The sequence below is a fragment of the Anopheles merus genome, unplaced genomic scaffold (assembly GCF_017562075.2).
Source record: "Anopheles merus strain MAF unplaced genomic scaffold, AmerM5.1 LNR4000198, whole genome shotgun sequence".
Taxonomy (NCBI): domain Eukaryota; kingdom Metazoa; phylum Arthropoda; class Insecta; order Diptera; family Culicidae; genus Anopheles; species Anopheles merus.
In genome coordinates, this window is record NW_024427778.1 from 24222 (window position 1) to 47789 (window position 23568).

At 43.3% G+C, this 23568-nt stretch overlaps 1 protein-coding gene across 4 annotated transcripts; it reads left to right on the forward strand.

The window, feature by feature from the left end:
- Window positions 1–5169: 5169 nt before the first annotated feature.
- LOC121601832 lies at window positions 5170–23349 on the forward strand. Of its 4 annotated transcripts, none has more exons than XM_041930631.1 (4): window positions 5170–5363; window positions 5437–5505; window positions 5625–5920; window positions 21082–23349. In XM_041930631.1, exons 1-4 carry the CDS (start codon window positions 5338–5340, stop codon window positions 21090–21092), a joined length of 402 nt encoding a protein of 133 aa, XP_041786565.1. In that variant the 5' UTR covers window positions 5170–5337; the 3' UTR covers window positions 21093–23349. The 4 variants fall into 4 exon arrangements, 1 of the variants encoding a protein (XP_041786565.1); XR_006006203.1 differs by lacking the exons at window positions 5170–5363; window positions 5437–5505; window positions 5625–5920 and adding exons at window positions 12979–13063; window positions 13221–13568; window positions 18731–20110; XR_006006205.1 differs by lacking the exons at window positions 5170–5363; window positions 5437–5505; window positions 5625–5920 and adding exons at window positions 12976–13063; window positions 19765–20110.
- Window positions 23350–23568: the final 219 nt, after the last annotated feature.

Consider the following 23568-nt stretch of genomic DNA (forward strand, 5'->3'; position numbering starts at 1 on the left):
TTCAACTACTGAAAGAGAATTAAGGGAAAATGAACAAAATACAGATGTTTGTGTTGAAGAAAGTAGGAATGAAAATGTTATCCAAATAGAACCAATGAATAATGTAGAAAGCCCCATGATAGTTGTTAGATCGAGCGATTTAGTAGATGCAGGAAAATCGCAGGAATCATTACAGGAGTTGCGTAAGGCAAACCATGTACTGAAAGAAAAACTGAACGATTGCTATAAAGAACTCAATGCGTTGAAAATCGAAAACAAAACATTAAAGAAGGAGCTTAAAAAAAAACAAAAGAAGGAGTATAGAACCGGTAGAGTTCGTTGCCAAAATAAAAAATATTTTCAAAGGGACTCTTTCCATCAATCAAATAGACCTGATCATGAAGGAAAAGAAGCGTGTGCAATGGACAATTGAAGAAATAAGCTCTGCACTGACGTTGCGTTATTTCGGAAAACGAGCCTATCGGTACATAGCAATAGACTTACACTATCCCTTGCCAGCTTTATCCACACTTCAAAAATATGCCAGAAAAATAAACCTCAAGCAAGGCGTATTGGTCGATGTTCTTGTTTTTATTGGCAATTTTTCAAGTGGATTGCCCAGACAAGATCGTGAATGTATTCTAAGTTTTGATGAAATGAAGATGCAAAGGGTTTTAGAATATGATCAATCAACGGATGAAATTTTAGGACCACATGATTATATACAAGTGGTAATGGCCAGAGGCTTATTTAGACAGTGGAAACAGATGTATGTTTGAGATGATATGTTTGAAATGGTCGATAACATGAGAGTGATAGGTACAAATAACCATCAAACATTTCAAAAATCAATCCTCATGCAAATAACTTCAATTAAAAAAATATTCGGAGATATGGTACAGAAGCATTCAATCAAGTACATTTCAACGAACAAGGTAATATTTTCGTCAAAAATGTTAAATGGTATCAATGTTTTACTGTTATATTTATTTTTCTCTTTCAGCAAAACCAAGATGTATTAGAAAACTTTTTTCTCAATTAAGACAACGTGGGGGTGTCTATGACCATCCTTCACCATTGGCTTGCCTATATAGAATAAGAAATATTATATTAGGCAAGTCTCCATCCGTCCTATTAAACCAAGCTCACATAGCAACCAAAGACAATGACGATGAGCAACAGATACCTGAAACAGACTCACATACTCACAGAAATGACCACCGCAATGAACACTTCGTGTCTGCTATCATGTATTCAAGAGCAAATATTGAACCATCTTTGCCAGACATGAACGTTGTAGAAAAGGATACAAATTTGTGTTATGATATGAATGATAATAGTAGTACCGATAGCAGCACAATAACAGAGTTTAATGAACAAGAGGAAGATGGATTTGAGTATGTTGTTGGATTCCTTGGTAGAAAATTTAAAGATAATTTTCCAGATCTATACTTAGGATGTTATACATTTGTAAACGATACCGAGCATAGTTATTCTAATCCTCCTTCTTTTGTTCAGCATCTGTCTGTTGGAGGTTTATTCCACCCATCTATAACATTTTTGGATGTATGCCGTGAAATGGAAACCATTTTTTAAAAAACGCATAAGAATGGACAGTTTTCAAACAAAAAAAGTATAGTAAGAATATTGGGCCGGTCTCATGGTACAGTCGTCAACTCGTACGATTAACAACATGCCCGTCATGGGTTCAAGCCCCAAATAGACCGTGCCGCCATACGTAGGACTGACTATCCTGCTATGGAAATCAATAAGTCACTGAAAGCCAACCCCACAGTGGGTTGGCAGGCCTTGACCGGCATCGGTTGTTGAGCCAAAGAAGAAGAAGAAGAATATTAACCAATAAGATAAGTAGGAAATGCCTGAACTGCCATTAGAAATTGTAAAAGCCTTCTCAAAACAGCGAATTATTATACGTATGCGCTTCTTCTTCTTCTTCTTCTTTGGCACAACAACCGCTGTCGGTCAAGGCCTGCCAGTACACCCCCACTAATGAGTGAGCTTGGCTTTCAGTGACTTATTGTTACCATAGCAGGATAGTCAGTCCTACGTATGGGGGCACGGTCTATTCGGGACTTGAACCCATGACGGGCATGTTGTTACGTCGTACGAGTTGACGACTGTACCACCGGACCGGCACCGGACGTATGCGCTACATTAATTTAAAAAATAAAGAGGAGTTAAACAAAAGGCAGGCATTGAAAAGGAAAGCACACGAAGAGAATAGAAAGGGAGCTAAAAAATGAGGAAAATTGAAAATTAGGGTATTTATGTTAATCATATAGTGCAATTTGTAAATCAGCCTGACGTTCGACCGAATTTCTATATCAAATTTAATTATATCTATTGCCAATTAAACATGTTTTTCAAATGTAATAAAAATCCCTAAACATTAATATAAACGAAAAAAAATCCCAGCATGCGGGTGAAAAAGTTTGCAATATGGAATATCAATAATTATAATCAAAGATATCGCCAATCTATGTTGAGATTTAACACTCTTTTCCACTAATTTTTGTTCATTTCATTGTCAAATTCAATCAAGTGAAATGCAACTGCACTGATTTTAACATTTGTTCTTGGACAAACGACTTAAACGATCCTAGTAGGATATTAAAAAAAAAAAAAACATTTTAAAATAAATCAACCTAGAGTAAACACAAGCGAAAACGGCGAGCGACCCTCAATGAACATATTATGTCCGAAAGTAAAACAATACGTTCGATGCTACATGTTCCTAAACATAAACATAATGCTCTCTATTGTTATTGAATATTCTAATTAATAAAATTATACCAGACATGTTCAACAACTAATGGCAAAACATACTGCCCAAATGTAATTGTTAATTGTTAGCAGTCAATTTACCAATATTAAATCAATCATACTGAGCTGGCTTGAATATCATCCAAGCCTCGTTCACCCGGTTATGATGGCCTCCACCTCAGGTTCGTAGAAATGGTTATATAATGGCTGGTATTATTGAATCCGTTCGTAGCGGCGGCGTACGTCCCGACACTCATTTTCCTAACGTACTAGATGGTTGCTACAGTTATTCACCGCGGCGTTGTAGGGCCGGGCTCAAGAAATGTGTCGCCATCCCTAGAATTTCATGTGAGCGCCGTACGTTCCCGCTACGAACGGATTCAATAATACCAGCCAATGTCCGGTTCCGCCTGTCGTTTCTTTCTAACTAGTGTTTCTAGCAATAGGTCTGCGGATTTATCTTATTATTTTGTATGCTTGGTATGTCTTGGATTGGCTTTTAGGCGACCCTGTGCCCTAGTGATGGGTGTTTCGGAGCGCACTAACGGCTCCGGAGCCGGCTCCACATTCACGGCTTCGCTTCAACGGCTCCTGCAACGGAGCCTTAGGTGAGGAGCCGGTTCCGGAGCCGTTGGTGACGAGCCAGCTCCGGAGCCGTTGAAGCGGGGCCGTTGGTGCAGAGCCGGCTCAGAAATTGTTTGGAGCCGACCTGAGCCGTCTCCGACTTCGGAGCCGTTTTGCCCATCACTACTGTGCACAATACTCCATTGGCTCCGCTATCCTCATTGATGCCCTTAATGCTCTTATCCTTGGCACTTTGATTGTATGTTCTATTATGATACTACCGCTATTCTCATCTGTTTTTTTGCATTACATCAGCGCAAGGATACGATCCAACACGCTATTAGCAATTTCATTCGTCATTTCATATCTCTTTTGTGGTCATTTTTTCATATCGAGGGTAGTTGCACAACTACTTGCTCGAAATCTTCTGGGGCCGAGGGGAGCCGTCGGAATCGTCGAAAAGTTCCAGCCGTCCAGAGCCGGCACCGGCTATCGTTGGTTTTATATAGCTGGAATCGAAGTCAGAGTAGGAATGTTTGGAAGCGGCCGTGAATGCAATTCTGGCAACCCATTACAATTCCAAATACGTAATGTATGAACATAGTTCGCGATCATTTCTCAGGGCTACAATACACTGTTCTAACCTAAAAATACAAAAAAAAGCTTGTAGCCGATCGCAAATCTATCAGTAAAAGATTCATTTTTCTTTTCATCTGTGAGCGAAGTTCATTGCTTTCCCGGATGGGAAATTATGTTGAAGTGCAGGAGTAGAATCAGGTTACGGAAGTATCCGTCGTTTTCACTACAGTATGCATGACGAAAACACAGCCTGTATACGTATGAACTATCCTAAAAAATACAGAAATCTAGAGGAGAAATGCAAAAAGATTATTAGATGATAATATTGTGCTCATCTATGAAATGAAATACGGTTAGGAAATACAGCGCTTCAATGGTGTTTTGTTGAACAATGGGGATGTCCATTTTAATTGCAGCCGGCAACTGATGGTCATATATCTTACATAATAAACAAGAATCCATTTTGATTCTGGCCGAAAATGAGCACTGCGCCACAACAGAACAAATGTTAATGCTTTTAAATAAAACACACAAAGACAAATACAATATATATATATATATATATATATATATATATATATATATATATATATATATATATATATATATATATATATATATATATATATATATATATATATATATATGTGTAAAATAATATGAACGCAGCTCGTATATCTATCACTGTTTATGGACGATGATTTTTGCAGCCGGCACGAGCGTTGTTTACATTCATGTGTAAAATGACATAAGGTCTCTCCAAGATGGCGACCCCCTAAAACCGCCAATCCACATCCTGATCTTCTTAAATCCACCTTGCCCACCTGGGTAAACGATTTTTTAAGCCCCCCCCCCTCCTCCCCAACCCTTCGTCAATCGAAGCAGCCCTGACAAGAAAAACGAGATAGTGTTCAGTGATCGGTCAAATATTCAAAAAATAAAATTTGTTTACATTTTGAACCGAACGATAGCTCGCATGATGTACAACGGCGAATGATTCAAAAAGCATACATCGGTGATGAAAGTGTTGTCCCGGCACACAATGCGAGGCTTGGTGAGGTACCTCTCGCTCTAATTTGTCTAGTTGTCTCGCTTCCTCCTATAGCGATTCTGTCGAGCTGAGCTTTCACGTCCCTCGCCACTGATCTCCTTGCTACCCCTCGCCAAAGATCGTCTGACGTCTCGCCTGACACCTTTCGTTGTGTTGGTGCTCTGCGGCTGCTGTCAATGTAGAAGTTAGGTTGTGTGTGTAAAATAAATGTAAACAGTGTTGTTGGCTGATCAAGTGTGGTAAGTTTTTTAATAACTATGTTCTTAATTTTACGTAAGTAAGTGCCATTTTAGCTAAAGTAAGTGGTAGAAATCCTGCCCAATGCGTGCTGGATCCATCGGAAGCGGTACACTCATGTACCAGCGTAGGAAAGTGGTGTGATGAACAACACAGCATACGACAGCGGGTAAGTGTTATTCTTCGACAATCGTGATAAAGAAACACTATTTTAATAGCCTATGGCCTCTTTTAACTTGCAGATATAATGCAGAAACGATATGTCCCTGCCGCAGGTGTTTGGGACAGTGCGTTGTGTTATGTATGATTCGGTAAGTTGTAAGCGGACCACGAAAGAAGAAGAAGAAGCTAGGGATTAGGCTGAAAGAAGAAGCTGCTTGGCGAAGCTAGGGATTAGGATGCTAATCATGGTGTTTATTCCTTTTTGCAGCCAATTTTCCTCTATCCTGAAACGTGGGTTTACGAGGAACCATTTAAGAACATCTCCGGAAGCTGTACGACGACGAGTCGAGCTCTACCAGCACAAAACGCCAGAGGCCCAGCTGACACCGGGTGCCCCGATTGCGCCAGACGGTGTCGAGCGCGCTCGTTCACAACGTCCGGGGCAGGAATTCAACCCTTCGGATCATTATCCTCTGCCTCACAATAGCTGCAGCAGCAACAGGACCAAACCGACCGCACTACTGATTGCGGTCAAATTTCCTGGCAGGAGAAAAAATCCCACAAGTGAGTTCCTTCTAGATGCACTATCGCTACATCTAGATCTGTTGTTTTATCTTCCCTCTAAAGCTTACTTACTTACTTATCCGGCACTACAACCGCTTTGCGGTCTTGGCCTGCCTCAGGAGTGTCCGAAACCGCTCACGGTCTCGCGCCTTCGTCTGCCAGTCCGTTATCCCGGCCTTAATGGCGGACGCCTCCACGCCATCTTGCCACCTCAATTTGGGCCTACCACGCCTCCTCTGTCCTTGTGGACGGCCTAAAAAGACTTTACGGGCTGGGTCGTCCGTTTCCATGCGTATAACATGGCCAGCCCACCGGAGCCTGGCGAGCTTTATACGCTGTACGACAGTGAGGTCGCCGTACATCCCGTATAGCTCGTCATTATAGCGGCTCCTCCATTGTCCTTCCACACATACGGGGCCAAGTATCCTTCTGAGCATCTTCCTCTCGAACGCAGCTAAGAGGGTTTCGTCAGATTTGGACATTGTCCATGTCTCAGAGGCGTATGTGAGTACTGGTACTATATAGGTACTATATAGTCCCAGCTTCGTCCGTCGCGACAGGTTCTTTGAGGTGAACTGATTTTTCAGGCTGTAGAATGACCGGTTGGCAGCCAGCATCCTTGCGCGCACCTCAGCTTCCATGCTGTTGTCGTTGCTGACCTTTGACCCAAGATAGGTGAATTGTGGGACGACTTCAAAAGTGCGTTCACCTATCTGCACGTCACGCCTACGTAGATTCTGATTATTTGTTGGTGGGCCCGCTGATGTTGCCACCATCAGTTTGGTCTTTGCCTCGTTTATCTGCAATCCGAGGCTCTCTGCCGCCTGCTCGATCCCTTGGTAGGCTTCTGCTACATAGGAGAGCCGCAGACCAATGATGTCTATATCATCAGCGTATGCCAGGATCTAGGTTGACTTATAGAAGATGGTTCCCGTAGTCTCCACCCTCGAGTCACGGATGGCCCTCTCTAGCGCCAGGTTGAATAAGAGACAAGCAAGCCCGTCCCCCTGGCGCAGACCCTTGGTGGTAGCAAAAGGTCCTGAGAGTTTTCCATCCACCCTCACCTGGCATGTGACGTTGGTCATAGTCATTCTAACTAGCCTTATCAGTTTGGCCGGGATTCCAAAAGAGCTCATAGCGTCATACAGTTTTACCCTGGCTATGCTATCATATGCGGCTTTGAAGACAATGAAGAGATGGTATGTGTCGTGTCTGTATTCAGCCATCTTCTCCAAGATCTGCCGCATGGTGAAGATCTGATCAGTGGTTGATTTTCCGTTTCGGAATCCTCTTTGATAGTTTCCGACTATCTCTTCGACGTGCGGGACAAGGCGATCCTGAAGGATCAGGGAGAATATTTTATAGGCGGTATTCAACACCGTAATACCCCTGTAGTTGTTGCAGTCCAACCTATCTCCCTTCTTGTATATGGGGTAGATGATGCCGAGATTCCAATCACAAGGCATCGATTCGCTATCCCACACCTCAGTAACAATTTGATGAATCTCGTTTTTTAGTCGTGCACCTCCATTCTTGACCAGTTCGGCTGCAATTCCGTCGGTTCCGGGTGCCTTGTTATTTTTCAGCCGACGGATAGCCTTTCGTGTTTCTTCTATGCTAGGTGGCAGTAGCATGTCACCATCTGCTAGTGACGCTTCTAGCTGTTCGCTAAACTGGTCATTGAGTAGTTCATCAAAGTACTGAGCCCACCGCGAGAGGACCTCTGGCTGGTAAGTAACCAGATCTCCATCCTTGTTGCGACAGCAGGTTACCTTAGGTACAACGTTGTTTCGGTGACCTGCTATCACTTGGTAAAACTTTCGTGTCGGTCCGTACGCCTCTCTGGTTTGCACGAGTTCCCGCATGTTTTGCTCTTCCAAAGCATGCTTCTTGGAGCGGTGAACTCTTTTCTCTTCGCGTCTGAGCCGTGAATATTCCTCTGCGCATGCCCGCGTTCTATGCCGTTGCTGCATTGCTCGGTATGCAGTATTCTTACGTTCGGTCATTTGTCTGCATTTATTTTTTTTATTTTGGCTTTCTGTAGTCGGTTGCTTCATGGGACTGGGTGACTGGCCCCGCGCCCACGTGACCGTTTTGTTTAGCGTCGGGTTGCCCCCCCGACGTTCAGGCAACCGGTTTCCCGGGATACCCACCCCCCTCCTGGTTCGCCATATGCCACCATCCGCCCAAGGGGTTGGGTCAAGCCCGTGTACCCAAGCTTGGATATGTGGTGACACATGTTACCACTCTGCACGACGAGGACGTGTCCGAATAGGAGTTGGATGGGAGAGCCTGTATTATCCCTCAAAGGGTGGTGCGTGGAGGCGTCCGCCGTGGTGCTCCCTCTAAAGCAAATGTTTTATATTCGCTCAGGTGTGTCGAACAAGCTCCTGACGAACCCCGAAAAGGCGACAAACATTCATCTCCGACGGCCTAAGATGTTCTTAGTGTTCAGTGGTGTGCGCGACCGTCAAAGAGTTAACATTAAATATTTGAATTAACAAGATAACACTATTATGGTGATGTCGTGTAGATATGCGCAAGTGGGTTAAGATTAAACTTAAGTACGCTTTAAGACATAAATCGATATGCCTAATTTCAAGTTAAGTGTTTTGAAATGCGCGTGTGTGTGAAGGGGCGGAATAAGCGCTAAGCAAACTAAGCGGCCGCTTGGGGCCGTGGGCTTGAGGGGCCCCAAAAATGGAACCCATCCCCAGCAAGTAAAATTGCTACTCAATCCTTCTCTAGTTTAGAGCATGTTCCTGTTAGACGCTACAACCACACCTACATTTATGTGACTGCTTAGGGCCTCCACTCGTATGTGCGGGTTTTACACAACATTTAAGATAAATAAATCTAGTTTATATTCTCATAAATCACTACGCATTTTTAAAGGGGGAATAATCATGATGACGCTATGAGCTCTTTTGGAATCCCGGCCAAACTGATAAGGCTAGTTAGAATGACTATGACCAACGTCACATGCCAGGTGAGGGTGGATGGAAAACTCTCAGGACCTTTTGCTACCACCAAGGGTCTGCGCCAGGGGGACGGGCTTGCTTGTCTCTTATTCAACCTGGCGCTAGAGAGGGCCATCCGTGACTCGAGGGTGGAGACTACGGGAACCATCTTCTATAAGTCAACCCAGATCCTGGCATACGCTGATGATATAGACATCATTGGTCTGCGGCTCTCCTATGTAGCAGAAGCTTACCAAGGGATCGAGCAGGCGGCAGAGAGCCTCGGATTGCAGATAAACGAGGCAAAGACCAAACTGATGGTGGCAACATCAGCGGGCCCACCAACAAATAATCAGAATCTACGTAGGCGTGACGTGCAGATAGGTGAACGCACTTTTGAAGTCGTCCCACAATTCACCTATCTTGGGTCAAAGGTCAGCAACGACAACAGCATGGAAGCTGAGGTGCGCGCAAGGATGCTGGCTGCCAACCGGTCATTCTACAGCCTGAAAAATCAGTTCACCTCAAAGAACCTGTCGCGACGGACGAAGCTGGGACTATATAGTACCTATATTTATTTATTTATTTATTTATTTATTTAATTAAATTGTCCGCCAAAGGCTTAACAATATGTTGCTTAAAAACTAAGGGGAGGAAGGAATGTGCGGGTTAACGAATTATGGAGTGGGAAGGGTGATAGTGTTGCGAAGGAGGGAGCGGAAACGGGGGGGTGGGATATGGTAGTCGAAGAGATCGGAACAGCAAGGATGCTACTAGTCTATCATTATATTGGATTAATCTGGTGGCTCTCGCTGTCCGCGATGGGTAGCCCATGTTTTATTACCAGTTGCTTACACGTTCAAACTGATGTGCACAGATCACGGCCCGATCCTGAGGGCTCACCGTTGAAAAAGGCGCTGTTAGCGTGCGATGTCCTCAGTGAGGATCTTGACACGGAACCGAGAGTGGCCGTTCTCTCTCCCCTCCTCCTCCTTCCCCCCCCCTGCATGTGTTTTTGTATGTGGCTTTCTCCTTTTTCTTCCTTATGTAGGTGGCTTTATAATCATGTTTTAAAAGAAATAAACTAAAGAGCTGTTGAACGACGTTTATATGTCGTTTTGCCGCACATTTTGTATTATTGTTGTGCGGATACGGCAGGTAAGGTATCTGGATGCATTTGAGATTTAAGGATTGTAAATAAAGGATACATAAAGGATGGTAATATCTGGCCCGTCATAGGTTCAAGTCTCATATAGACGGTCCCCTCGTAGTAAGGACTGGCCAGCCGGGTATGTGGAACTAAAAAGACGCTAAAGCTAGCAATGACTGGCATGACCAGGTAGATGGATACGACAAATAGAAGTAGAAGAAATGGGAAAATGGAAAGAAGCAGTTAGTAGAAGCTTCGGGTGAGACCTTTGTTGCTAAAGAAGAGGGAAATGTCGTTGCATGTGGATGGAATGATGAGGTTATGGGTGGTTCGGGTGATGAATGGTTGGGAGCGGAGATAAATGAATTGGCGAAGCCAGTTTATCTCTTTCCATGCGTTGTTTGAGGAATCAATTAAAATAGTCAAATCGTATTGAATTGTGGGTCAATTTTCGGGAAAATAAGGAAAGAAAAAAATGCGACATTTTTTAACACATGAATGCATTATCTCATACGGCCGATAAAACCAGCTTACATCGGGTCGAGATCAGTATTGGAGTATCACACATGATAAACAAAATCCGGTACGGAACTATTCCTTCACCTTCGCTCGTTTGAAATTGGCTTCATAACCGTTGATCGACATAGCGATCAAATGGCCACATCAGAAACGGCACGGAACGGCAACCACCGACAAACCGACGTGACACTGGTGTTACAAAAGTGTCCCACACGAAAGTACTGTCATTTACCAGTGAGGCGAACACTTCTGTCAAAGTAAGCTCTGTTCACTGCTGCTTCGATGCAAACAACTTTTCTAAATACAAATGGCGAAGGAAGTGTGAGGCAACATTTTGTGAGAATTATTGGACAAAACACCCAGGAAAATCATTTTATAAGTTTCTCAATCAATACAAAAGATGTGAGAAGTACATAAAACAATACGCATTGGAATTTGCGAAGAAAAACAAAAAGGGGGTTTTGCAGTTTTTTCTCTGTGTCAGTGTAGTAAGCGAATCATTATAGAGATGGCGCTAGTGTTTAACGTATTTTCATTTGAAATAAGGAGACAACTTTTGAAGCTTATTTTGTTCGAAGTGTCACGTCGGTTTGTCGGTGCGGCAACCACCAGCATAGCACAAATATTGCTTCAACACCAGAATTGATCGGCTCTCGCATCGTCAAGGTCATAGGTAAAACCAAATACACTACATATATATGTACCAATCGCCAATTCAAGATACATCTACAACCCTACCATATACCACCCAAGTAGCCTTAAGAAACTCTATTTGATTATTAATAGTTTTTTAAAGCCTTTAAAAATCAAATAGAGTTTCTTAAGAGGATATGACATTTGCCAGCGTTACATCATAACGACGTATTCCGTTACACTTGTTTTTTTTCGATTCGGGTTAATATAACACACAGTGTTTTTCAAATTTTATCTACACCATTTCCAATTTATTCAATATTCGGAAAATCATTTTTCAATCTTATTTATGTAATAATGCGTATTTATTTTTACACCAAACTATTTTTTTTATTAACTGTTTGAAAACTATGTGTTTTCTTTCATTCCTCTATTTGAATCTGCGGTGATAATAAAAAAGAATTTAAAAATAAAAAAATAATATTTCATATTTTCAAATAATATACGTGAAGAGTTTGATAAAGGGTATGCAATATTTGCAAATGAGAAAAAATTTCATAAAAATGTATATTTTCTTGGGCAAAATAATATGCTCTTGATGACGATAATTTTTGAGACATACTGTACATGGTCACGTACATGGCGCCTCCATTTCTTATGTCAAAAAGTTCGTCAAGCTTCGTGTTATCTTCACATGAGCTACATAAGTTTTATATTCCGCAGCATATTTGATTTGGATAGCGTTTGGACATCATGTTTTTCGTCCACGGCTGCAGCTGACCTCCATGCTGATATAATGGAAAAAAACCCATGGAATGAAAGAAACTTATGTGATACAGTGACAATATGCAGTGACAAAACGATGAAATGTCGAATAAAAGTATTTGTGGAGAATTTATGCATTTATTCCATGAAATATTAACACCTTCTGTTGTAACTTAACGAAGATCTAGAATGCATATAGAATGAGACAGAGCAATACAGCCATCTCTGTTGATTTGTTCGTTGAGTTTGACATTTTTCGTTAAAAATACCGGCAAAATTTTAATTTTTAACGAAGCATTGAAATTACTGCTGTTTGGAAAGCTAAAAGTAATACTTTTAGGCATACACTTTTAACCGTTTCTTAACAGGATTGTGCTACTTGGGCAGTATCAGCTGATGATCTATCGCACATATGCGAGCGGCGCGCAAATAAGAGGAAGGGGCCTGAAGGAAGAAAGAACAGGGGAAGGCACCGGGAGAGAGAGTGTGTGAGGTCAACATTTTTGGCCATTTAAATTTTGGGTGAAAACCCAATTCCGTGCTGTAAATAAACCAGTGACAGTTCGAACATGCGACCTGGGCACTGTGGGCCGCTCCACACTCTTTGTGTCAGTTTCAATTGGTGTTGTTTTCATTTATGGCGGTTTGTTTACATTTCGTTGCGGTTATCATCAGGTTCCCGTGGTTCGATATTCGGTCGAGCTTTCTTTTCGTCAACCTCATCGTGACGATCGTGGTGCTCGGTGGACTGTTGGCAACGATCGAAAAGCATCTGCCCACTGCCATCCGGCAGACGTTCCGGTATGACAAGCATGCACTGAAGGGATCATCGGACCGATTGGTGCCCCTGCTGGAGATCCTGAAGGTGTGGTTCATACATTTCTACGTCTTTGCTGCCCTCTGGTCGGTGGCCGGATTTGCCGTCATGATGTAGCCAGCGCGGGACTACATAATCGCCTTCCTCGATACGTTGGCAACCAACAAGCGTATGGTGTGCACCACGCCTACCGAGACGAAGGTTGCCATGACGCTGATCACGCTGCAGTGTTTGCGCCGCTTCTACGAGACCTGGTTCGTGCAAGTGTTCTCGAGCAAGCTGAAAATCACCCATCAGTGGTACGTGGAAAACATTCACAACTATCCGAAGCAAAGGAAAGCACTCGTCCCGTTCGTTCTGTGAGATCGACGGTGAGGATGCGGATAATATCATTCCGGTTGTTGGGCTTTTTTTTAGGATCGAAAAAATGGTAAGGTTTTTGTCCGGCTTTTTTAGGTCGCTGGTTTCCGGCTGATGGGATTCAGCTGGTTTTCCTGGATCGTCTGTGAATGCCTTGTTACACGGACCGGTCGTCGATGCACTCGAGGTGCACCGCATTGACAAGCGGCAGTAGCAGGATGCAATCGGCGTGGCCGAGCTGGCAGCGAAGCCGTTTCTCGGTGAGCCATTTACGCCGAATGAGGGTGGCCAAGAGCTGGCTGCATACGTTCGATTCGTTCGATATTCGTTACGCGCACAATCAAACTGTATAGCGATGCCGAGTGTGTCCGGCCATCGAGACTAGAAGCATAGCGGAAGCTACGTTGCTGCGTCTATTGTGGTGCGATGCGCTGTATGTTCCGGGTGTGTGATTGAATTTCATATATCATTGTTTAGTATTTGTATTATTGTTTTGTGAATGTAAAATACGGGTGAAGTATCTCGGTCGACAGCGTCACTGCGTTGTCGAAAGTGATTAATCTTTGCTCGATATGTGTTTGTGTTCGTGCTAGACATACGCATCGTTGTCCGTTTGTCAAGACGTGTACACGATTGTAAACGATTGATATCGCAGGCGGTAGTAGAGTAGTGTTTGTGTGCATTTGCTATTATCTTTTATTCATGTCTGTGGGATAATTTTTTAACTCTAAAACAGCTCGCCCGAATTTTGTTTTTACGGCATGGAGTGTTTAGCATGCTCCGCCGTAGTTTTAATAAACGATGACCCAATTTTGTGTGCGGGGAAATGTGGTGGCAACTTTCATCGTCGCTGTGTTACCCCCTCGCTCTCGAAAACAGCGGCCAAAATAATTAATGAGAATAAGAATGTGCTGTATATGTGTGATAGATGTTTAGAACACAAATTGGGCTTGGCGGGTATGGATGTAGATGTGAGTGGATCGTACGATTTACTCACACAATCCATAAAAAAATTGGAGTCGAATGTGAGTGTATGGATATCGAGTGCCTTGGAAAAGGGAATCGAGACTCTAAAAACTGAGCTCTGCGCACAAGTGGAACGCAAATTGGACCAAACATTGCGTGAAAGCTTGAGTGCGGTAGAATGCTCAAATAAGGCAAAGGAAGCCTTGCGTGCAACTTTTGACGATACTAAGGCCAGAGAAACAGTAGAGGATGAAAGTTGGGCTACAGTGACTAAGAAAAAAAAAGGACGAATAGTGGGAACAGTAATGTTCAAACCATTATTAATAGTTTTGACACGGGGAATGTTAATTCGACGCCCATTAATTCTGACAAGGTCACTGGACCCATTTTGGCAAACAAAAATAAGAATAGTAAGACTCTGGTTATTGTACCAAAGATGGGTCAATCTTGTGATAAGACAAGAGCTGACCTTCGCGCTAAGCTGGATCCAAGGAAGCAGCAGGTGTCGGAATTCCGTAACGGCAAGGACGGTCAGGTGTATGTTCAATGTTCTGCTCAGGTTAAATTAGATGAACTCAGGAAAGAAGTAGAAAACATTTTGGGAGATGAGTATGCAACGGATTTACCATTGTCACGTGTAAAGATAATTGGGATGAGCGAAAAATACACTGCCTCACATTTAGTAGATCTTTTAAAATCTCAAAATGAGGGAATACCCTGGAAACAAGTCAAGGTCATAGGAATGTTTGAAAATAAAATTTACAAGTACCAAAAATATAATGCGGTCTTGGAAATTGATTATAAGTCTGTCCTATGTCTGGAAAAATTAGGAAAAATAAATGTGGGATTTGATAGGTGTAAAATTTCGAAGTCCGTGCATGTTATGAGGTGTTATGGTTGTGGTCAATTTAATCACAAGAGCACCGAGTGCAAGAATAAGCAAGCTTGTTCAAAATGTTGTGATGAACACAAAACGTCTGAATGTACTTCATCTTCTTTGAAATGTGTGAATTGCGTGTTAGCAAACTCTGTTAGAAACCTTAAACTAGATGTAAGACATGCGGCCAATGATTATAATTGTCCGATGTTTAAAAAACAGATGGAAAGGCGTATGCAACTTTCTCAATAGCAGGTAGGGGAGGAGTTAGGACGGTTCAGAGAGATTTTATATTTCAATGTAGCCGGTCTTTCGTCCAACTACGCCATGTTTCGTGAGACAGTAGAGAAAGTTCAACCGTTGGTGGTCTTAATCTCTGAAACTCATGTGATTGAGGAAGAAGCATTTCAGCAGTTTCATATTAATGGTTATAGGGTTGTGTCGTGTTTGTCCCACTCACGTCATACAGGAGGTGTAGCTGTTTATGCCAGGAGCGAAATTGTCCTAAAGGTGATTTTTAATGAATCATTGGAGGGTAATTGGTTTCTTGGTGTTGCAGTTTCTAAGGGAATGACAGCAGGCAATTACGGGATATTGTATCATTCGCCAAGTGCAAGTGACTCAAGGTTTGTTGACATTTTGGAAGAATGGTTAGATAGGTTCTTGAATTTTAGCAAACTTAACATTATCGTCGGTGATTTCAATATTGACTGGTTAAATGTTGAAAAATCTGCGAAGTTGAAAAGCTTAATGGATTCAGTAAACATGAAACAAAAAGTTAACGAATTCACACGAATTGCTAGGCAGAGCAGAACATTGATCGATCAGGTTTACAGTAGCACAGACTCAATCAAGGTCACTACTGATCCGTTATTAAAAATATCGGATCATGAAACACTTGTTTTGAATATAAACGTGAAACGTGGTGAAACGATTCAACGAAAATTTAAATGCTGGAATAGGTACTCGAAATGCTCTTTGCAATCATGTGTCACAAGGTTTAAGGCAAGAAGCACCGAGCTTCAACGAAGCTGCAGATTTGTTATGGAACACATTGAAAAAAGCTATGAGCACCTTGGTTGAAGAGAAGACAATCTTGTCAAGAGAGACTAGGAGTTGATATATACTTTGGAAATTAGCCGTGCGAAACGGAAAAGAGACGAAGCATACCAACATTTTATTAGATCAAACTCAGGCTACGATTGGACTGAATACACTAGACTAAGGAATACATACAGCAGGAATCTCAAAACTACTCGTAGAAATTACTTTAGTGGTGAGATATCTAAGCATAAATGAAATAGCAAGGAGTTGTGGAAAGTGCTTAAAAGTTTACTAAGGCCAGAGGAATCACGCGTTTCTGTTGTAAAATTTGATGGGTTGGTAGAATCGGAAGATTCAATAATATGCCAGAAACTCAATTTGTTTTTTGTAAACAGTGTTTTAGATATAAATCAAAACATTGCTGATGCCAGAGCGCCTGATTCTTTGTTTTGTAATGATGCTCCAGGAAACCAATTCATATTTCAGAAAATAACAAAAGAGAAATTAAAAACTATTTGTTTCAGCCTGTCCAAAACAGCGGGCATAGGGAATGTTAACTGTAATACTATTCAGGATTGCTTCCATGTGGTAGGAGAGTCTCTTCTTAAAGTGATCAATCAGTCGCTGGAGGAGGGTATTTTTCCGAAGACTTGGAAGGAATCATTGGTAATACCTATTCCTAAAGTGAGCGGAGCTGCCAGTGCGGAAGAGTTTCGTCCCATCAATATGTTGCATGTACTCGAAAAGGTGCTGGAATTGGTGGTTAAGGAGCAATTGGTCCAGTTTCTAACTCGAAATGACCTGTTGATTAGTGAACAATCAGGATATCGACAGGGACACTCTTGTGAAACTGCTTTAAATCTTGTACTGGCGAGGTGGAAGGTGTTGATGGATCGAAAGGAATCGATAGTTGCCGTTTTCTTGGATCTAAAACGAGCATTTGAGACTATATCAAGACCGTTATGGCTGCAGACCTTAAGGCGTTTTGGTATTGTGGGGAAAGAGCTCAATTGGTTCGAAAATTATTTAAAAGACAGAACTCAGAGAACAGTTTTTGGAAACTCTATATCAGAGCCTATAGAAAATACCCTTGGAGTTCCGCAAGGAAGTGTTCTTGGACCAATTTTGTTTATAATGTATATCAATGACATGAAACAGGTTTTGAAGTCTTGTGAGATCAATCTTTTTGCCGATGATACTGTTTTGTTTATCTCGCACAAAGACATCAAGCAAGCAGAGTCTCTGATTAATTTCGATTTAAACGCTCTGGATGGTTGGCTTAGGTACAAAAAGCTAGCATTAAACGTTAAGAAGACTAGTTACATGGTAATGACTGCTGGTGTATTAGACAGTCCCCCATCCATCGTGATAAATAAGGAACCAATCGAAAGAGTCCGTCAGGTTAAATATCTGGGGGTTATTTTAGACGACAGATTGAAGTTCAACACTCACATAGACTGGGTCATCGCTAAAGTGGCATCAAAGTGTGGGGTTATTAGTAGGCTGGCAAAAGATCTCGATTTTTTTGGGGTAGTTAACCTCTATAAGTCACTGATTTCACCACATTTTGATTTTTGCTCGTCGATTCTGTTTCTTGGCAATAAGGGACAAATTAAAAGGCTTCAGAGATTTCAAAATCGTATTATGCGGTTAGCTTTAGGGTGTGGCCGACGTACGTCGTCTTTTGTTATGCTAGATATTCTTCAGTGGATGTCTGTAGAGCAGAGGATTGTGCATCAAACCATGACCTTTATATTTAAACTTTTGGGGGGCCTTTTGCCAGGGTATTTAAGGGAACGCATTGTCCGAGGATCTGATGTTCATCGGCACTGTACACGCAGAGCAAATGAGCCGAGGGTTCCCAACTTAATTTCACATGGTGCCAGAAACTCTTTGTTTTTCAAGGGGATTCAATTATACAACAGATTACCCGGAGAAATCAAGAATGCGAGTAACTTGCCAGACTTCAAACGTAGGTGTGCGGCATATGTTAAACAAACTGTTAATGTCATATTTGTGTAAAAGTCCTATGTCACTATGTTATGTACAACTGCACTTGTCATCATGAGCTTGATGATGATGATAAGATTTTTCTTTATATATGAAATCAAATTAGAAAAAATATATAACAAAGAGACAACATAAGTTTGAGACACGCGCGCGTACAAGTGGACAATCGGATTTAGTTTGGGAGAGCTTGCTGTCTGCATGTCTGGGAGGTCACAGCGAGATTCACTCATTGATGATTGTAAGTGGCCAATTCCAGATACATTAGGTTCTCCTGCATCGGAAGGTAGTGCCCTGGTGCCATCGTTGGTACCAGCGGAACTGGCCATATGCATGTTGCAGTGTGTCCTGATAATTTCCAATACATTAGGTTCTGCTGCTTCGGAAGGTAGTGCCCTGGAGCCGGTGTGGCACCAGTGGAACTGGCCATATGCATGTCGCAGTTATGTCCTGATGTGTTCGATGGAGTTGACCCGTTTTTTCTTGATGAAACTACGTCGGTCGTCTTGGGTGTGTGTATGACTTGGTGATTTCTTTTGAATAACGTCCGATGCCACCACTTGCTCGTAAATTTTTATTTTATTCAAAAACTACCTAAGAGTAATATTATCGTAAAGATACTTCCGTCCTTCTCAAACCTGTGTTGGGGTAAGAGGTGGGACTTATCATCATCATAATAATTTTCATACATGTTCTCTTTTGGTTGATCTAGTTGCCTCTTCAAGTGCAAATCTACGAACATGTTTAGAAGATTTGGCTCTTTCGGTCGCAACGTGTGCCGAGTCGCTGGGGATATTGGATTGTAAGGAATGATTATACTGTCCGCAGGAACCAGATGATGACATCACCAAGGAGCTAATGCGCTAAAGCTTATCAGGAGGAGGCGAGAATGGTTTGATGTTTTTGGCACAGCTCCCACGTATCATCCATACCACTGTAGAGTTGCGTACAAGTTCAGCAAAAGAGAGAGGGTCGCATGAGTGGATGAGCGCTGAGCGCACTGGCTCAAAGAGAGAATTGTGAGGGAGAGGAATTGATGGGAGCGTATATAAGCAGGTGCTCAAAGCAAAGAGAGGGCTTTTTGAAAAAAAAAAACAGTTGGACAGATAACTGTTGGACAGATAACAACCACATCAAATCAGTATGGCGCAGCCCTGAATATGTACAATGTCATTGTGGAAAAAGCGACTTACTCGACTTAGATATGCAAAGAAAACGGCTTAAAATGCTCGACTCGGCTTCTTTAATGGAAGTACTCAAATTAAGTGAACAGAAAAAACTGCGTTGATCTCGCTTTATTTGCCTTAATCCGGCTTAGTTTTTTTCTTTATTCAATTTTAGGGTACTGGTCGTGCGATTAAAAAAAATCCGTGTCTCTTTCCTTCGCTTATTTTGTCGCTACTGGCTTCGTGTCTTTTCATTCGTGTCGTGGCGGCCCTCTAGCGTTCGGTTCTGTGGTCCGTCGCAGGCGGCCATCTAGCGCTTGGTTCCATCCGTCTTGTCGGGCGGCTTGTGATGGTTGTCTGGCTGTCAACGTACACGGTGGTACACGTTGTTTACAATCAGAAAGTAAAAACAGCTTTGTGTCGCGGTGCGTTCGATTAGATTGCTTATTCACTAACCGCTATCCGAGGTTCCTTTAGGTTTACGCACATCTAACACCGCTATTTTCACCGAAGGGCGTTCGAATATACCGTGCATTGTTTGCACTGTCACTGACCGCACCTGTCCGTCTGTTGCTTTTAGCACCCCGATGATTCGTCCCTTTGGCCAGCTGTTGCGGGGGAGTTGCTCGTCGGCGATAACGACTATGTCGTCGATTTCCAGAGGTTTGGTGGGTTGGTTCCATTTCGGCCGTTGGGTAATCTGTGGAAGATAATCATGAACCCACCTTTTCCAGAACATATCGGTAATTTGCTGAGACGCTACCCAGTTTCTTCTCACAGCGCCCGGTGTGGCGTCTAGTGGGATCCATGATCTGATACCATTGCTGGAGCCCACCAGGAAGTGGTTTGGTGTCAGCACCGGAGATTCGTCGTCATCCAGTGGGACTGCTGTTAACGGCCGTGAATTCACTACATTTTCAATTTCGGTAAGAGCGTTTGCAAGGGTTTCATGACTTGGTCTCTTCTCTTTTAGAGCTACTGTAAGGTTCTTTTTCACGCTTTGTATCAGCCGCTCCCATGCGCCGCCCATGTGTGGTGCGGATGGTGTATTGAAGATCCATGTAATACCTGGGGTAGTTAATCCTTGTTCGATACCCGCATAGTCTGGTTTGTCCTTATGCTCGTGTACGATCTTGCTGGCTCCTTGGAAATTCGTGCCTCGATCGCTATAGATAGCGGCTGGTGTTCCTCTTCTGGCCCTGATGTTTCGAATGGCCATTATACATGAGTCAGTAGAAAGTGACGCCGCTAGTTCTACGTGGATTGCTCGCGTAGTGAGGCAGGTAGCTAGAACCCCCCAACGTTTTTCGACCCGTCTGCCGACCGTTACGAGTATCGGTCCGAAGTAGTCGATACCCATATGAGTGAAAGGGCGAGTGTATCCAGCGAGTCGAGCCTTGGGTAGCGATGCCATCATAGGTTCGAGGGGTTTTGCGTTTTGATTTTTGCATGCTTGGCATTGGGCGCGCGCACTGCGATACAGTGCCTTTAGCTTGGGAATCCTGAAGCGCTGGCGTATCTCGTTTAGTGCTGTTTCATGGCATTGGTGATTGTATCGTTCGTGGTAGTGTAGTAGGAGGATATTAGTGATTGGACTTCGCTTGGGGAGAATTATTGGATTTTCTGCATCATAGTTTGTGAATTCACAGGTCTGAATTCTGCTGCGTGATCTAAGCATTCCCTGTTAGTCCATGAATGGATTCATCTTTGAAATGCTACTCTCCTTTAACTCTACTGTGGGTTTACCACCTTGTGCGTGTTGGTTTTTAAAGAGAGACAGTTCCTTTTGGAATTCGGTTTGTTGTGCATGTCTGAAACAGTGTCGCTCTGCTTTTTCCAGTTCCTCTCCGGATAGCGTGTCTAATTGCATCGGCCTTTTTTCTATCTTTCTTTTTAGATTCCGGATGAATCGACACACAAAGGCTACGTGTCGTACTAGAGATGACCACTTTGAGAATCGTTTGGCATCTATTACTTCTCCTGGATCTGTGCTGTGTAGGAGAAAATGTGCGCGTAGTTCTGTGGCTGTTTTCGTTGGAGGTGGCGTCGATGGCCAGTCCGTCTTCGTCTTTTTTAGGAACGGTGGTCCATTGACCCATCTACTGGACGATTCGAGCGCATCCTTCGTCCATTTCGTGCCATCATCGGCGACGTTGTCCTTGGATGGTACCCATCTCCACTCGGAAATATCTGAGGATTGTAGGATTTCGCTAACTCGAAACGCTACAAATTGGTGATATTTCCTATGATCCGATGATAGCCAGTTGAGTACGTCCTCGGAGTCGGTCCAGAACATCCTCCTGTGGATAGTAAAGCTCACAGACCTTTGTACTGTCTCGGCAAGTCGAACGCCAATTACAGCTGCCTGCAGTTCCGACTTAGGGATTGATAGGAAGCTGATCGGTGCTACCTTCGTCTTTGCACTCACTATGCTACATTCTATGATACCTTTATCTTCGAAACGAAGGTAGCAGACTGCCGCGAAGCCCATCTCGCTCGCGTCTACAAACGTGTGGAGCTCTATTTCAGCGTCTGTTCCTGTTTGGTTTCTGAAACAGCGCGGTATTTTTAGGCCAGCTATCTCGGGCAAATCTTGTGTCCATTTTAGCCACTTTTCCTCCTGTTGGGGAGGGATACTGTCGTCCCAACCTATCGACGATCGCCACAGCTCCTGAATTATTACCTTTAGTCGCATGACGAAATGGGCTATGAATCCGAGTGGGTCAAAAATGGTCATTTGTACTCGTAGTAGTTGTCGCTTTGTTGGACCCTTTTCTTGTGGCATAGTTAGCTCCTTAAGTTTGTCGGATATACGGAACGTAAAGCAGTCATTTTTAACGTCCCACCACATTCCGAGTACCTTCTCTGTCTGGGTTTCTCCGATGTCTAGGTTTTTTTCTTCGGGAGCCGATGAGCCTAGGAGTGACCTACTGACTGTAGCTGAATTAGAGATCCAATTTCTCATTTCGAAGCCGGCTGCTGCGTGGATCTCTGCTACCTTTGTCGCTGTATTTATGGCTGCTGCTTCGGGTTCTGCACTGAGCAGCATGTCGTCTACGTAGTGCTGTTGAATAATAGCGTTGACTGCTTCGGGCTGTTGTGACATGTATTGCTCTGCATTATGATTTTTTACGTATTGGGCTATACTTGGCGAGCAGCACGCTCCGAAAATCATCACCTGCATTACGTACACTTCGGGCTCGTCTTCCAATTCTCCTTGTTGCCAGAAAAAACGTTGGCATTGTTGGTCGTCCTTCTTGACCAAGACTTGGTGAAACATCTCACGGATGTCACCGCACACTGCTATCTTATGTTCCCTGAATCGTATAAGTACAGATAGAAGACAGGTGATCTGATCTGGGCCCTTTAGCAGCATGGAATTTAGTGATACACCCTTTGTTTTAGCTGCTGCGTCCCACACTAATCTCAACTTTCCAGGCTTGTTTTGGTTAAATACGGGGAAAACGGGTAGGTACCATATACGAGAGTAAGAAGACATCAACTCACTTTTGCTAAGTTTTCTAATGTAGACTTTTTCCGTGTATTCTTTAAGCTTCTTTTTAACAGCGTTGTGAAGTTCAGGGTCGCGCGCCAGTTTCAGTTTGAGACAGTTCCAGCGTTTTCTGGCCATACCTTCGCTGTCGGGTAGCGTGACTCCATCGTACTTCCACAGCAGCCCTGCTTCGTATCGCCCTCCGTCCTTCCGGGTGATGGATGTCAGTCCTGCAGCTGCTCTTTGCTCTTCCTCCGGTTGTATGAGACTTCCTCTAAAGATGCCAAGGCTGTCAATTGAGAAGTATTGTTTTACGGCGTTGTGTAGTTCTTGCAGCGTGTCTTCGCATTTGCATCGGCTCACCTGATAGCAGTCCGCTGCAATGTCTGCCCTTTGCGATTCCTTACAGCTTCCGAAGATCAGCCATCCTAGTTTTGTGTTGACTGCCACCGGCTCGTTATATCCCCCTTCTAGGCTTTTCGTTGCAAAACCTAGGCTCGCGTTATCCAGACCAATTAGCAGTCGAGGGTGTGCATGGGCGTATGACTCCATGTCTACTCCATTTAGGTGTGGGTACCTTTTTCCTAATTCGATCAGGTTCAGCGTTTGGGAACGGATGGATAGGTTGGAGACAGTATGGGCGTCACTTATGGTGAAACGGTTGGGTTGTTTGGGGCCAGACGCCTCGAAACTGACACGTTTGAGTCGTCCTCTCTGTTAGATATTCCTGCAGTCCATTGCAGGCAGATAGGACTCGTTGGCCCATCTAATTCCAGCTCGTCCGCTAGGGACTTTTCTATAAGCGTCAGTTCGGAACCGTCGTCGAACATAGCGTACGTCTGTACACTTCCTGCGTGCCCATAGAGAATCACTGGTAGCACTCTAAGCAGT

Bases quoted from the DNA above. Each gene is read 5' to 3' on its own strand.
- LOC121601832 (XM_041930631.1), top strand. From the start codon at position 5,338: ATGAACAACACAGCATACGACAGCGG. The intron at 5,364-5,436 runs GTAAGTGTTATT...TTTAACTTGCAG, and splicing joins AACACAGCATACGACAGCGG to ATATAATGCAGAAACGATAT. The intron at 5,506-5,624 runs GTAAGTTGTAAG...TCCTTTTTGCAG, and splicing joins GTTGTGTTATGTATGATTCG to CCAATTTTCCTCTATCCTGA.